The sequence below is a fragment of the Ascaphus truei genome, chromosome 1 (genome assembly GCF_040206685.1).
Source record: "Ascaphus truei isolate aAscTru1 chromosome 1, aAscTru1.hap1, whole genome shotgun sequence".
Lineage (NCBI taxonomy): Eukaryota > Metazoa > Chordata > Amphibia > Anura > Ascaphidae > Ascaphus > Ascaphus truei.
Window position 1 is genome coordinate 174358642 of NC_134483.1, and position 16884 is coordinate 174375525.

A 16884-nucleotide genomic window follows, 5' to 3' on the forward strand; every position below is an offset into this window, starting at 1 on the left:
AATATCGCAGCAAGATCAATTGTTGAAAATACTAGAGAGCGGAATAGGGGAAGAACATACGATACCATCAAAAGTATGTACTTTTGAAAACAAATGCTGTGTGAAAGTCAGTAATAAAGTTACAGACTTCTTCCATTAAGGCCGTGGAGTTAGACAGAGTTGGAGCCTGAGTCTAACACTTTTCAGCATATACATAAATGAGCTGGCAGCAGTCCTAGAATCCTCCTGGGCACCTGGACTCCCCTTAGCTGGCACAGAGATTAGCTCTATAATACGCAGACAATCTTCTCCTGCTGTGACCAACAGAACAGGGCCTCCAACAGAAGCTGGCGATACCAGAAAATTTCAGCGAAACCTAAACTCTCTGTGAACCTAAACAAAACCAGAATAATGATATTTAAGACCAATCTAAAAAACATCCAATCAAATCACAATTCACACTGAATAGCAACAGACTGCGAGCTACATATAGCTCGGTCTAACAATCAGCTCATCAGGGTGATTCAACCTGGCCATAAATACACTGAAGGAGAAGGCCCGCAGAGCCTTCTATGCAATAAGGAAACAGCTGAACCAACTCATACCACCAATAAGAGTCTGAATGAAAGTCTTCAACAGCATCATCACGCTCATCCTTCTGTATGGTAGTGAGGTGTGGGATCATGGGGTGTGGGGTCATGGGGTATAATCAGAGTTTACAAAATGTGATATCAGCCCAACTGAAATACTGCATCTGGAATTCTGCAAACACCTTCTCCAAGTACACAGGAGTACATCAAACAATGCATGCCGGGCTGAGCTGGGCCGCTTTCCCCTACTGCTCACTGTACAGAAGAGCGCACTGACATTCTAGGCTCACCTAAACAACAGCTATCCACAGTCTTACTGCTACAGAGCAATGACAAACCAGGAGCTCCTCACTAAACCCTGTGCCATCAAACAACTTGTCCCCTCACTCCCAGAACAAAACCGCACACAGATCAACAACCTGCCAAAAAAACCTAATCCACTCAATCGTCAGCGAAATGAAGAAATAGTATTTGACGATGTGGGAAAATGATATTCAGCACTCAAAGAAGCTGGAGACCTACCACAGCCTACAGAGAGAATACACCCGGGCATCCTGCCTATTAAAGGTAAATGACCCAAAGCAGAGACAGAACTTGTGCCAGTACAGAATGAGTGACCACAGCCTGGAAATAGAAACAGGCAGACACAGACAGAACCGGAAGCCCCGGGAGATGAGACTGTGCCAGCGATGTGTGCTAGGAGAGGTAGAAGATGAAACACACTTCCTGCTGCGCTGCACACAATACTCTTAAGTGAGGAGTGCCCACCTGGAGAAACTCACAGCTCTTATCCATATAGAAGAGAACCAAAAAATAGCGATCATCCTAGGAGAAGATGAAACCACAGCAGAACTGGCTGCACACTATATCAGCCCCTGTCACAGACTGAGAGACGCCCACTAAACCCCACATCCCTGTGAGTAACTGTTACCTATGTACTGTGTAAATATTATATCCTTCTTGTTACTCATGCTTTGAAAAATGGAAATGTTTTTCTGAAATGCCAATAAAGCTTATTTTATTTAACTTGATTTGTGTGTGTCAGTGAGAATGTGTGTGTGCGTGTCTGTTAGTAAGAGTATGTATGTGTCAGTGACTGTGTGAGTGTTCGAGTGTGTGTCTGTCCATTGAGTGTCTGTTCATGAGTGTGGGTAGGCTGGGTAGGCCTAGAAATATTTCAAAGCAAGTATAAACCAACCTCACACTGATGATACCCATCAAGGTTGAAACATGTCTGTGAGTGGTTTGTACTTGCTTTGCTAGTCCCATGCTGTGCTTAAAAGCTGTGTGAACGGCGATGCATTACAGTTGCTTAAATGGGCTCCATGTGAATTGATATTCCAGGCAAAAGGTGACACATTGTGTGCTCATTTGCATGTTATTTCCCAGAATCCCTTGCTGCAGTGGGAGCACTGTATGTGAGGTGACAATGGTTGAAAGGCAGGGTTGCAGACCTGTCTAAGACATGTGAATGTGCTCACAAGTGATATTCTTTATTGGCTATATGCCAACGGTGGAGGTTTTTTGTTGCCTTTTTCACCCACTATAACTTAAAATGTGATATATATATATATATATATATATATATATATATATATATATATATATATATACGCACGCAAGCACGCACTGGGAATGCCAGCACTGAAAAGTAAAATATAATACTGTACCAATTATATTGGCACTCTTGTTGCTCATCCCATTTTGTACTAGCAGTCTAATGCACAATAACATGCAAGCATGTGTTCGTATTCCTTTGTATTCACTGTACTGCTCTGTTTGACTAAGGTTGGTCACTTACTATTTAGCGGAGTCTGACAGCTGGTATTCTCTCCTCCGGTCATAGCATTCCTGGATCCCTGCATCCTGCCAGAGCATTTTTATTGCTTCTACATGCTTCCTCTCCAAATGACTCACTTTGTCCACCTCCACCTCTCTGACCGTCAAGGCGTTGTCCTACAAAATGACGATAATGTTATTTATATGTGACACAAGTTCTTTTGCCCCTTCCCACTCCGAAGTTCTAGGCTCATAGGTTTCCAGAACAGTTGGAACAAGGAACCAGAAACAGCATATGCCAAAAACAGCGGAAAGTATTGTGAGAAACCCATTATAACGACATGATAGAGCTCAACTTGATATCGGCTTACTGGTGACACAGGCGATTGAAAAGATGATTCAAAGTGGAATTTGCTCAAAAACAACACAATAAATTAGCATTTGGGGTAATGGATTTATATTAACCAGTCTCATGAATATTATTGGTAGGACAATCTCATCCAATCGAGGTTCTCTCAATCTCGTATGAGCCCTTGATCCCTAAATAAACTATACCGAATTCACTAGTAATTATGAGATGTAAAATCAGGCCAGAGCATATCTTCGCTAATTGTTCAATCTCCTAATAATATTGCATTGTATATTTTCTGATGAAATATTTAATAAAAAAATGTAATAAAATCTGCAGCCACTTGGTCAGCCCGGATATTTCCGCTCTTCAAGAACTGAAAATGTAAGTTATAATGCATTGTAGGAAGATATAAGGTGTGTTGTATTGGATACACCAGGGGTGCGGAAACTGGGGTGCAGCGGTTATAGAGGCCCCGCGCTTCCCCGAAGACATTTAAATTAAATGCCAGGGGACCGTGCAAGGCCTCTGTAACTTCACTTACCTTTGTGTCGGGTGACGCGTTGCCATGGCAACATGACCCCGTGGTGTCATCTGATGCCGGAGCCTTTGCGAGCAGGGGAGGAGAGCAGGCAGGGGGAATAGTTTGCGCACCCCTGGGATACACTAAGGGCTACACAGACACAAGCTAGACAAAGTTAGTAAATATTAACCTGAAGTTTAGGGGGGATTTTACTGCCCTCATCTCTACCTTACCATTGTCCCATTGCCTTAAAGTCTTACTACGTTATGATCACCAATTAGAATACAAATGCTGATTGAAGCCAAATTACATTTTTTATTCATATTTTTTAATATTTCTTTTTTTTGTATCCAACATCCGGTTTTAGCCTTTAACACTGACATTATCTCAATATGTACATAAGTAGGACTGCAGCTTTAGTTTGTTATGTAGATGTTCTGTTGGAAAAGGACATTAACATATACCAGTTTCAGCCTTTTGTTCATGGATAATAGGAGTTGTACACTTACAGTACACTGGCGACACACTTTATTCGAGCTCGGCTAGTCCCACGAATTCGGGTATACCCGGGTATATTGAGGCTTGTGACTGTTTTCTGCCCGAGTGCATTGAGTTATTTTCCAGACAGGGATTGAAGCATTTTATTCCCGCTGGCTGCAATACTGCACAGTATATATATATATATATATATATATATACTGCATTAAAATTCATGAATTTATGCCATCTGGTAGACACGCGAAGCATTGCAGCCTATTAAATCCTAATCATTATCATTTAACAGATCAGCCGCCCATCAGCCAGGCATGAACCCAGGCTGGGAAGGCAAATGCAACGGGGCTTGTCAGAGGTGAGGAGTGGCGCATTCCAGGTATCTGCCAGGTACATACCGGGTATTTGCTCGAATAAAGTGTGTCGGTGCAGTATGTATACTTATATTCATCAAGAGTTGGACAACCACAAAAAAATCCCAGTCCAACAGTTACCAATTCTGTTCCCCAAGAGGAAGAAAAAATGAATAATTAACCCCCGAAGAAGCGTCAAGGTGAAACGCGTGGGGTGACGTCATTGGAGTAGCGAGGAAGCGACTGAGACGGATTACAACTCACAGCAGAGACAGAGGTGTTCCGTGGATAGAGCAGAGAGCAAATCTCTCAGGATTAACGTGACGCAGAAGTGCGTGGCTGCATAGTGTGAGCGGAGGTTCAGAGCCCGGAGTTCACGCTGACCGCGGACCCTAAGGACAGGATAATGGAGTGGGGAGCGATCGTCTCCAAAACCGTGGGTAACCATCACTATAAGAGGAGAACCCCGGTGATATAGCCCTGCTCTATAATAGGGGACTTATTACAATGTATAACGGAGGACTATGCTATGTGAGTCTCTTGGGTAAAGACTATAGCTGCAAGTGAGCTGTAATATGTCGGTTAACCCTTTAAATGCTCTAACAAAGCTACTGAGAGACTCTAAGTTCCCTCCCGGGTTATCTATGTAATCCAGGACTGTGACTCTACATTACAAATTCAGTCTGTCATATCTCGCTGACTTTGCTTTTTATCTCACTATACAGTGAGCCTTTTATACCTATTTGTTTAGTTTTTTTAAAATAAATAGTATCTTACCATCACCTTTTTATTTTATATTAATTTCCAATTGGAGAATGCAGTAAGGCTGGGATATTTCCAGTTGCAGCAGCTAAAGATCCAGAATTAACTCCCTTGGGCTTATAATGATCCATTCAAGAATATAATTCTCCACAGGGTTCCGGATCATATGGCTGAATGTTCTAATATCCTCATGTATGTGTAAGTGCATTATCTAGCACTCACGTTTCAATTGTACAGACATACTACTCTATGTGTGTTTCCCCCCACCCCTCCATTCTTTTTTCTTGTGCGCCTAGGTCAATTCTACATCATGTAAACCTTCTCGGCCCCTGTGGGGTCGTGGACCTTCTTGGCAGCAAAGATTAGGGAAGGTATTATCACCACGTTTAGCACCTCTCTCTAATATATATCTTACACTGTTGGTTATTGTAAATTGTTGCGCTTTTTGTTCTATCTTTATGTAGACTTATATTTATATTCATCAAGAGTTGGACAACCACAAAACAAAATCCCTGTCCAACAGTTACCAATTATGTTTCACAAGAGGAAGAAAAAATGAATTATTTTCTTTAGGAAATGACAATCACATCAATAACCTGCTTTATAATTAACCCGTTTTGCAAAACCACTGACCATTTCTATAAAGAATTCCAGACTCGTCTTCGAGAAGATTTCACTGTACAGGTAACATTTTCATTCTGTCTTCTCCATAGGTATCAGTGTTTATTTTACAGCTATTGTGGCAAAGAGCTTCACTTCAAAAGGCCATCACGTCCCTGTGTAAGTTTGCACATAATGATATTGCCCCTCACTTGCCTATTGTTTCCAAATAAATTCATGTTAATCGATATGGCCTTTGTTCATAGGCAAGACATTCATCCTCTGTGATGTCCTTCTTACAGTATGGTGACCCGATCCATACGCCATAACCAAATTTCAGTTTGTCGAAGTTAAACAGAGCCAACATTATTTTCTTCTGATCTCCCATCTATATACAACAAGCGACAGAGAAGCCCAATGCTACATTCAATATGACAAAAATACACAGTAAAATACTTATATATTCTCTTGAAAAAGGGTCATTTAGTTTAACCCTTTGGCCAAAGCATTGTAAGCGTGTGAGCCACGACAAGGCACTCAGTTCACAGGTCCTAACACTACCAGACAAAATACTATTATCCCCATCTATATCAATTTTCATACATACGGCTATCTATAATCACTCCAAAATCTACCTCCTTAAACTTTTTTTTTTTTTCAAATGTTATATGATAGACCAATAAAGTCTGAGGTTCAGCAATGAAAGGGTGCGAAGTAATACCCAGGTCTGGACGCTTCACATCACTACAGCCTTTTCTGGTAGAAGAAATGTGTTTTTACTTAAAGGAAAATGTCAAATTGTATCGTTCGCAGACATGTGGAAGGGCACAGTTATTTCTTACGCGTGCTCTGTATCTCCAATCCAATAAATATTTCTGCTTTGCAAAAGAAAGAAAATAAGACCTAGAAATGTCATATGACAACACCCTTTCTCGTGCAGTGTAGGTGAAAACATGTGCAAATGACGACAGTAAGACACAATTGGTCATTGCTAAGCCTAAAATTGGTAAGCTTTAAAGGAACCGTCCCCTGTGCCCGATTTCCCCACGCACCCTCTTTTTCATTTTATTATTACATGGATGACAAGTAGGGGATCCCTAAAGCTAAAAGTGCATTAAATTCAGGGGACTCCAGTTCCCGAGATACATCTCGGTAAAGGTAGCACCGGTACCGTTCCCTCAAGGGGACACACGAAGGCGGTTTAAATCTTCCACATTAAAGGGGCCAATATCCATCCATGGTGGGGTACACCTTTAAGTCTGAACATACAGTACCTCCTAGTGCTGTTATTAGGGAGTGAATTTCCCATAATAGATACCATGCTACATACTCAATCCAGAAGTTTGCAGTGCTGGTCACGGTTAGTGAGACATGATTTGGTCTTACCAAGCATTGGTAGTTCTAATGCCAGCCATAATAATGTTAGTTTGGCAACACTGACTGGAAGCAGTAATAATTCTAATTTCTAACACATGCTTCTGAATGTAATACCTTTATAGAAGCAACAACAACGCATGTTAAAAACTAGTGACCTGTCAGATTCCATAGAAATCAGCTGAAAAGGAAGCTCCCAGCCAAATCGTAGGGGTAGTTGTTTTCTGATACAGTACATGACAAATAATGCAGATGATTATCAATAATGCTCCAGTTTTCGGAAAGTATTTCCTGTGAGCATGAAAATGGCTGGAAAATGTCATCCTTATTGTGTATTTGGTATATTGATATATTGAAAATTCAACATTGCATCAGTATTGGGGCAGGATCTACAAAACTGCAGTTTCTTCACCTGATTTAAGCCCTTTGGTCTGACTGGTTGGTTTATGTACTTGGAAATCTATCAAATGAATTTAAGATTTTCCCCAACACTTTTGAACTATTAGCATTTGTTTACAGTTTTTGGTTAAAGCTTTTAGACCACGTACTGTTAGAATCACCTGTAATTTAGCCAATCGTTCTACTAAATTTTCAGCAAAAACTATATTTTGTTATATAATACACACCTAAAACCTAACCCCTTTACTTCAAGTTTTATTTCAAATGCTTTAATACTTGATATTTCCCCCCCCCCCCCCCCCCTCCAAGCCATTCATTTTGTCCAAATGAATTGTTTGCACGAATACATTCTCCAGCACTTTTCTTTTATCTCACGTACGCTCAGGCAGCGATATACTGGTACACATACACAGCCACACGCATACTGTTTATACAGTGGTTTGCAGAAGTATTCACCCCCTACCAATAATATCACATTCGGTGGAATTACAAATAATATATGCATAGTTTTTCAAACAAACATTTTGAAGTGAAACTTCTTTGCTGGTGGTGGCACCTAAAAAATCTGATAGGGAAAAAAACCTGAAAATTGAAACGGAACTAATAACGGAAGTGAGTGACTGCTCATGTGCACAATTGTCCCGAACAAGTAATCAACGTTGCCTGCGCATGCGTGCCACTCGTATTCCCTGAGACACAGCTCGTGGAGGTTGCAGTGTAGAGAGCGCAGAGAGCATCAGCAGATTTTTTTTTTAAGTGCCACCACCAGCGAAGAAGTTTCACTTCATAACAATAATCAATGGCCACAAACAAAGCTCAATGTTCAATGTTTTACTTTCCTGTGTCACATATAAAGAAACTTGTGAATGCGCTGAGGGTCCCCAGGACCGTCTATAGCACAGCGCCACGTATGAGATAGTGATTGAACTGCAGTCAAGGATCCCAGTTAACCTTTACAGTGCCGGGGGTCTGCTGACACCAGAGTGCTGCCAGACCTCGGGGCATGTGGTCATCTGAGTGCTCCTAGAGCGCAAACATGACCCCAACAAGGCACCTGATGGCGGAAAAGTACTTGGAGGGAGCTCCATTTCTGTTTCAATCGGGGCTTGAAATTGAGCAAGTGCCAGTGGCATACCTAATATGTCATAAGGTCACTCTAAAGGTCAATGACGTGTGTCATGTTTGAGCTTTCGTTTCTGATTTATTACCAGTATGATGAACTTATGTCTGTTGTACATTTGACACAAACATATGATGGGGAGATTTATGTCCCTTTAGACATGGCAAATCTTTTTGATGCTAAGAAAAGGATAACAAAAAAATTATAATAACGGGAGAATTACAATTGGATCAACTCATCAACTCACAAGCTGATACACAGGGGGGGGGCACATTCATCGTGTAGCGGAACAGGTTATCGCACCCGTTACTGCGTTATCTCCCATTGACTTGATTTGTGCTAATGCCAGAACAGGTGTGATCACCTGAACCAGCACTTCATGCATGCGCCCCAGAGAACTGAAAGAGTCTGAATCTAAGAGATGCAGGATGTGTAATTGCATATATGACATACTTAGTGGATAATTCTATATACTCCATGGCTACTTAGGACCCCCATCAGTGGGGCATGACCATTTATACCACCTCATTCCCCTAGATGGCACCATTTTCTCAGAATAAGTGTCATTTAGTAAACAGTTGATTTCCAGATCCTTATACTATACACAAATATCCTAAAGCAGCCTCTGGCCAGTGCAAGCTTTTGTTGTTATCTGCTGTTCTGTTTTCTTAGATTAAGAGTCAGAAGACTGAACTTTGTAAGCCAGTTAGCAAATAAACAGGCTGCAAAACAAAACAATACTGGGGATGGCTTCACACTTCTATTTCAAGGGGTTTGGTAGAAGGGTTTCTTGCCCCGAAACATTGCACATTTCTTTTCCTTTTGCTCATTTGTGTATATCTATATTATGATGTACAGGAACAAAGATCCACAGCACTCCAAAAGTTTAAAAATCATCAGACAGTCAAACGTACGTTCCAGACCCCTATGTCTTTTCTCAAGCTCTACATTATGATGTAGAGGTATCTGTACCGTGTTAGCTGAGCTTAATAATCAAAAACGAATAGACAATACCGTTCTGTGGCTAACGAAATGCTTTTATTTGTGCGAGCTTTCGAGATACACTGATCTCTACTTCCGGCGATGTTACAATGGATAAAGCAGGCAAGGGTTATACTTAAAAGTGCATCTTGGAATGTATCTGACTGAAGCCTATCCCTCCCCCCTGTGCAGTATGCGATTTATGACTTAAGGTGTTAAATGGTCCATGAATGTTAGTGATGTAAGTGTGTGTGTGTGTGCGTGTGTATGTATATGTGTGTAAATATAAATGTAATTCTATCCCTATATTCCAATAGGGACCACATAGTATCTACACACATTAATAGTAATGCAGCACCCTCTTACATTTCTACACCTACCCACACCATTGGTATACACTCCCACTCCACACACACCTTTTGTAAAGCGCTGTATACACTGTGGGCGTTTTATACATTTATATTAACAAACATACACACCTACACACATACAGTACACATACTCTTACGTCACTAACATTCAGGGACCATTTAACAGCTTAAGTCATAAATTGCATACTGCACAGGGGGGAGGGACAGGCTTCAGTCACAGATACATTCCAGGGTGCACTGTATTTAAGTAAAACCCTTTCTTGCTTTATCCATTGTAACATCGCCGGAAGAAGAAATCCGTGTATCTCGAAAGCTCGCACAAATAAAAGCATTTCGTTAGCCACAGAACGGTATTGCCTATTCGTTTTTGAGTATCTATATCGGGGGAGCGCAAACTTTTCCTGCTGCGCCCCCCTGCCTGGCCTGCTCCGGATTCGCACCCACCCCCCTCCTACCTGCAGCCACGTCAGATGACGCACCGGGGTCACGTGACCCGCGGTGTCATTTGATTACTGTAACGCCACGTCACATGACCCCGCGGTTGTCACGGAGACACGTCACAACGTGGGAATCCCGGTAAGTTTTCTTGTTGCAGAGGCCTCACTTCTCGATGTAGGAGAGTTCTGCTAAACTCAGGGCAGCTGGCAAACCTTCGGCTAGGATTCTGTGTTTTTGGACAATGTAATCATAAACAGTTGCCAACCGTGCTTAAAACTAACACGGAGCAGTCTAAACAGTATGTGATACATTTACTAGCTGCTCTGTTGTATAAAATACATCAAATAATAGTTTATTCGCGCTGAGTGTGAAACAGAATTTTTTTAACACCACAGTCGCCAAGTACTTTAAAGACACTAACTTTAACTGTGTATAAATAGCGGGTGCTGAGATCGGTTTCACTGGTGTTATGGACGTCCCTTCCTTCTAAAAAGAGTCACACCCGCTTCTCTTTATCGACACAGGATTTCCTCAGCTCTCACCTCTCGCCACCTTCCTGTGAATCCCACATCTGGGCTTTTCTTGTGCAGTCTGCACCTCACATTACATAACCCATTATTTTCTAATGAGATATTGTATCCACTCCTTAGCTGCCAGATGGTCAGGCGGAAGAGGGTTAACAACAGACAAATCTGTCCTCTATGTATCACCACTGACAAATCTGTCCTCTATGTATCACCACTGACAAATCTGATCACTAGTTAAAAAAAATTACAGCACAGACAAGCACATGCACTTAGATTGTAAGCTCTTCGGGGCAGGGACTCCTTTTCCTAATGTTACTTTTATGTATGAAGCATTTATTCCTATTACTGTATGTCACGTGTGTTACTGCTGTAAAGCGCTATGCACATGGATGGCGCTATATAAAGATATACATACATACTGTATTGTGCTACATGGTATGGTAAAGTTTTCCCGTGTGCGAACAGGTCCTCTGGCTGCAGAGTGCTACATCCCAGGTCCCCTGGCAGTGAAGAATTTAAAGCTGTGCTTCTCAAACCTCTCCTCGGGGCCTGAGCATGTCTGTAGTTTTCGAGGCAACCAACTAATGTCCTGTTCTTCCGTTGTATCTGTACTATGTACCTTTGTGCAAATTAGCTGGTCGTAATGTAAACCTGGGCTGGCCAGTGATCCGCGAGGAGAGGTTGAAACCCACTGGTTTATTGAAAACATAAAACGCAGAGCAGAAATGCAACCCCACCGTACACGATTGGTAATTTGGAAGTATTCAGTATACGGAGAGTTATATCCCTTTTCTTTTTTAAATTCCACTTCAAATGTTTTCTAGCACCAGGAAGTTTTAGTTCAGTTTTAGGAGGCATTAAATAGACCACATCTGTAGTGTGGATATAGTCCTGTGAGCAGCTCCAGAGACCACATCACCAAAGGTCTTGGGGTGGTTTAACAAACAAAAAAGGGCAACCAACGTGGTGCAGGGTTTACACTTAGAGCCCATAAAAGCATACCAGAAGACCCAATCGTGTACATTTGGGAGAGATGAGGGACAATGAGGGTAAGAGGAGACTTTTTTTTTTCAACTTTAAATTTTTATTGGAAAGTACATATACAACCGTTGTTCCACAGCCCATTATCATCATTCCGATTTTGTTAAACATATATAATAATGCCTCTGAAACTCAACCATTTGAGACTGTACATACAGGACCAGACAAACTAGACAAGGGGACAGGGGAAGGGGGGTAGGGGGGGAGGGGGGTGTAGGATGGCTAGGCAAAACTGTGTCTTTCTCGCTGAGTCTTGGCCCCGATGGTAGGCCATATCCAAGGGATTTAGGGAATTTAGGTGGGGCAGGTCCTCCTAGGGGTTCTTTCTGGTATTGGGTTTACCTAATTTTGGGACCGTGTGGGGGTCTGCTAGCTGCGCGTCACTATGTCATTTTGTCTAATCTGACCTTAACGGAGACCGCATCTGGTTTAATTAGTGCAGGATCGAGGTGGCCTCCACTCCGGGGATGTCTGCCTGGGTCAGCCATGGATCCCAGACTTTTAGAAAGTTTGTGCCGGTGTCCTTAACTAAACTCGTTAATTGTTCCATCCGGCAGACATGCCAAATTCTATTTTTGATCTTTGGGATAATTGGGACCTCCTGCTGTTTCCATAGTGCTGCGATCTCGCATCTTGTGGCGGTGGCGAAATGCGCGATTAATTTATGCGACGCATTTGATAGACCCTGGATCCGCCTGCCCAAGAGGAACAGCCACGGGTCCAGGGGGATCTCTAAATCGAGAATCCGCTGAATCCAGTCTCTGATTTGTTCCCAAATAGGGGCCACTTTAGTGCAAGACCACAGCATATGTCGGAGATCTGCAGTTTCCCCACACTGTTTAGGGCAGAGGGGGGAGTAGCCTTTTACAAATTTCGCTAAGCGCGTCGGAGTGTAGTACCACCTCATAAGGACTTTATATGCGTTCTCCTTTAATGTGGTGCAGATTGAGCTTTTTGCTGCCGCCTGAATAATTCTGTCCCATTCGTCGTCCTCTAAAGTCTCGCCTAGATCGGATTCCCAGTGTCTCATATAACTCAGTCTGTTGTCTATAGGCGACTTCTGGCAGATCACTTCCCTGTACATTCTAGATGTGAGTCCCCTTGTGTCCGTAGCTCTAGAACACAGCTGCTCGAAATTTGTTCGCGCCGGTCGAATTGGCGTTTTATTATAAAAATCTCTGATCTGGAGGTACCTAAAAAATTCGCTGTTTGGGATATTTTTAGAGGATTTAATTTGATCAAATGTTTGTATGGTCTTTATACCCTCCAGATCTCGTAGTCGGGACAATCCTTTCTGTGTCCACATTAGAAAGTTTTTGCTATTCAGGCCCGGAGCGAAGTCTGTGTTGCCCACTATTGGTGTCATTAGCGATGTTTTGGTGGTCAGATTACATTTGAATTTCGTGGCCTCCCAAACTTTTAGTGAATTGACCATGGTCTGTATTGGGTTGTTCATCTTGCGTACCCCTTCTTTGGGTAGCCAGATTAAGTTTTGGAGTTCAATTGGTGCACAACAACTTTTCTCCAATGCGACCCATCTCCGTAAGCTTGGGTCTGTGTGCCATTGGAAAATCTGCCCTAATTGGGCTGCTTTATAGTAGGCCAACAAGAAAGGCACCGCTAATCCTCCGCGTGTTGTAGGACGTTTTAGTATTCCTTTATTGATTCTTGGGTTTTTCCCATTCCAGATAAATTTCATAATTTTTGACTGGAGGGAGAGGATGTCCGCCTGCACCAACGGAATAGGGAGGCTCTGGAAGAGATATAACATCTTTGGGAGGAGATTCATTTTCACGCTATGTATCCTCCCAATCCATGATATGCTCCCTTTCATCCAGGTTCGGAGATCCTCCCCCAGTGTCTTTATGATCTTGGGGAAATTTGCTTAATATAGTGTTTTGTATTCCCTTGTGAGATATACCCCTAAATACTTGATAGCGGAGGGTTGCCATTTGAATTGAAAATTGAGGTCAATCAGTTTTTCGACTTCTTTTGGTAGATTGATATTGAGGGCTTCTGATTTAGACTGATTGATCTTAAATCCCGATATTTGGTTGAATTTACCCAATATGTTGAATACATTAGGAAGAGAGGTGAGAGGTTTGGTTAGTGTGAGAATGACATCATCCGCATAAAGAGCGGCTTTGTGCATTTGGTCTCCCACCGGGATACCAGAGATATCTGGGCTATTTCTAATGTGAGCCGCCAAAGGCTCAATACATAAAGCGAACAGTAAAGGCGACAGCGGGCATCCCTGACGAGTTCCGCTTTTAATTTCAATCTGTTCTGAGGGGGACCCTTGATATCTCACTCTTGCTGTGGGGTTTTTGTATAACGCCAAGATGGCCTGCAGGAGGCGTCCCTCAAAGCCAAATGCTCTCAATGTTTCCGCTAAGTAGGGCCAGTCTATCCTATCGAAGGCTTTCTCAGCGTCCAGACTTAACACCATGGATTGAATTTTTTCTTTTTGGGCCAGATCAATTAGGTCAATGATTCTCCTGGTGTTGTCTGCCGCTTGTCTGCCTCCGATAAACCCTACTTGATCTGCGTGTATCAACCCGGGAAGAACGCTACCCACCCTGTTGGCTATAAGTTTAGAGTAAATTTTGAGGTCCGAGTTAATCAGTGAAATGGGCCGGTAGCTCTTACAGTCTGCCGGGTCCTTTCCGGGTTTATGGATCACTGATATTGAAGCTTGGAGCATTTGTGCTGGGAATGAGGCCCCTGCTAAGATTTCGTTGAATAGCTTCAACATGTGGGGGGCTAGGATTTTTAAATATTTCTTATAGTATAAATTTGAAAAGCCATCTGGCCCTGGGGCTTTAGCTGGTTTTAGTGCTTTAATGACCCCAGAGAGTTCCTCCATCGTGAAATCCGACTGGAGCGCCTCCCTATCGCATCTCTTCAGAATGGGTAAATGTGCCTCTTTCAGAAAGGTCCGTAGGTCTTCCTTAGTTTTTGGGTTATGGGTCACCTTATCTCTATTGTATAGTACTTCATAGTACTTTTTGAATTCCCCCGCGATGTTCGCTGGGATGGATGTAAGGTCCCCATTTTGGTTCCGAATCGCGTGAATGTGGTAATTTGGCACCTTATTTTTTAGCTTATTGGCAAGTAGTGTGTCAGGCTTGTTGGCCTTTTCGAAAAATTTCCGCTTGGACCAGGTCAATTCCTTCTCAGCCTGGGCGGAGAGGAGGAGGTTAAGACTCGTTTTAGTGGCTAGTATTTGAGTCAATGTGTGGGCATTTTTGTCTTTTTTGTGAAGAGAGGAAAGCTCCGCTAACTGAACCTCTAGTTTCCAAATTTTACCCTCCCGCTCTTTTTTCCGTCTAGCGGCCAGGTTCATAATGACCCCCCTGAGGGTAGCCTTATGGGCCTCCCACAGTGTGGATTGTGTAGCCACGCTCCCCTCATTTTCCTCGAAATATTGTGCAATCTTTTGTCCAATTTCTAGTTGTAGGACCGGGATTTTCAGCAGGATTTCATTTAGTTTCCAGTTCGCTCTGGGTCTGTCTAGTGGGATTAGTGTGCACCGCAGCTCTATAGGTGCATGGTCAGACCATGAAATATCATGGATCTCGGTGTGAGAGACCCCAGGGACCATTCTGTTGGATACAAGGAAGTAATCTATCCTGCTGTATGTGTCATGTGGGTGTGAGTAGAAGGTGTATTCTTTCTGTCTCTGGTGTTTTTCTCTCCAAATATCGAGTAACTGGCAGTCACGTATTCCCTGTTTGAGTGTTAGTACGTCGGGTCTGTGTGTATTTTTAGTGGATGTACATCTGTCAAGGTCCTCCCGTAGCGTCCTATTCAGATCCCCAGCGACAATGATATTGCCTCTGGCCACTCTGTTAAGTTTTCCAAAGAAAGAAGAGAAAAAACCTGGAGCTGTCTCGTTGGGGGCATAAATTGTTGCTAAAGTAATTGGAAACCCTTGAATTGTCCCTCTAACTATAAGAAATCGTCCCTCTTTATCTCTAAAGGTCTTGTCAAGTATGAACGGTATTCTTCTATGAATTAGTATGGCTACTCCTTTTTTTTTGACCCTTGCGGAGGACAGAAAGTGTGTCGGGAAGTCTCTATCTAAGAATTTGGGGAAGTTATCTTGGGAAAAGTGGGTTTCTTGTAGGAACAGAATTTCTGCCCCTTTGCGCTTATAATCCCGGAAGGCGATTCTACGTTTGGTCGGATTATTGAACCCCTTAATGTTGTGTGATACAAGCCTGAGTTCCTTATTCATTTGAGGATATGAGATGACTTTGCTGCTGATTCCCTGGACCAGATCCCCACTCTTCTCTCAATCTCAGGTTGTGATGTCTCACTTCGCCCTTTGACGTGGGGCTCGTCTCTGAAGCGATGTTTCTTCCACGTATCTTGGTCCGCCACCCTCTCTCCTGAGGATACAAAAGGGGGGGGGGGCACACAAAAGGGGAAACCGGGGAAGACAAAAACAACACACAACACATTTCATAACATAAACTTTCTCGACGTCTTGACGAGATTGTCCTCACGTCGAGGACTTGTCCTTTAGGTTCCCGAACTCTGTTCCAGCAGTCCGGGGTTGGCTTGGAGCGGGTGATGCCCCGTCCAAGAGTCCTGACCCAAAGGGTTTCACTAGGGGCTGGGGGAACCTCCCTCCCCCTCCCTAGCGTGAGGCTCATACTGACTTTGAGATAGGTCACCTCCAGTTACTCCCGCCTCGCTTTTCTCTGAATAATTTCTTAACAAAACCTAACTATTAGTGGATGTCCCCTCATCCCAGCTCTTGTCTGTCTTATTGCATCGGCCCCTCTGTCTCCCCTTACCCTTAGTTACGCTTAATCCTCTCTATACTTCCTCTACTCCTATCTCTATTTGGTTTTGCCTACCCGTCCCGAACACCCAGCCTCTTGATGTGTTTGAATTATATATTAACTCCTCATCTCTCTGTGACTGTGTGACTTGCCATCCTGTTCCTCCCCGTAGCCATCTTCTCCATATGGTGTCTATAGCCTATGTCTTATTCCCTTCAAAACCTTAACTCACCTACCTTTCTAACACATAACCTATCCTGCTCCCTTCTGCAACTTGCTCATTTTCCTTCCTACCTTGCAATTTCCTCCCTCACTTACTAGTCTATCTCGCCCCGTCCTGTCACTTCCCCCTGCATCTCTTCCCCCAGTCTCCACTCTCTACTCCTTCCGCACCTACTCTATTATCCCTTCGT

At 43.0% G+C, this 16884-nt stretch overlaps 1 protein-coding gene across 2 annotated transcripts in view; it reads right to left on the reverse strand.

Annotated features, from left to right (window-relative positions):
• Positions 1–16884, reverse strand: part of LOC142493950 (guanine nucleotide-binding protein subunit alpha-14) — a 203509-nt gene that overhangs the window by 10967 nt on the left and 175658 nt on the right. For both annotated transcript variants that reach the window (XM_075598739.1, XM_075598750.1), the window contains exon 3: positions 2371–2525. In XM_075598739.1, coding sequence (XP_075454854.1) covers positions 2371–2525 — 155 coding nt within the window. The remainder of the gene's footprint in view (positions 1–2370; positions 2526–16884) is intronic.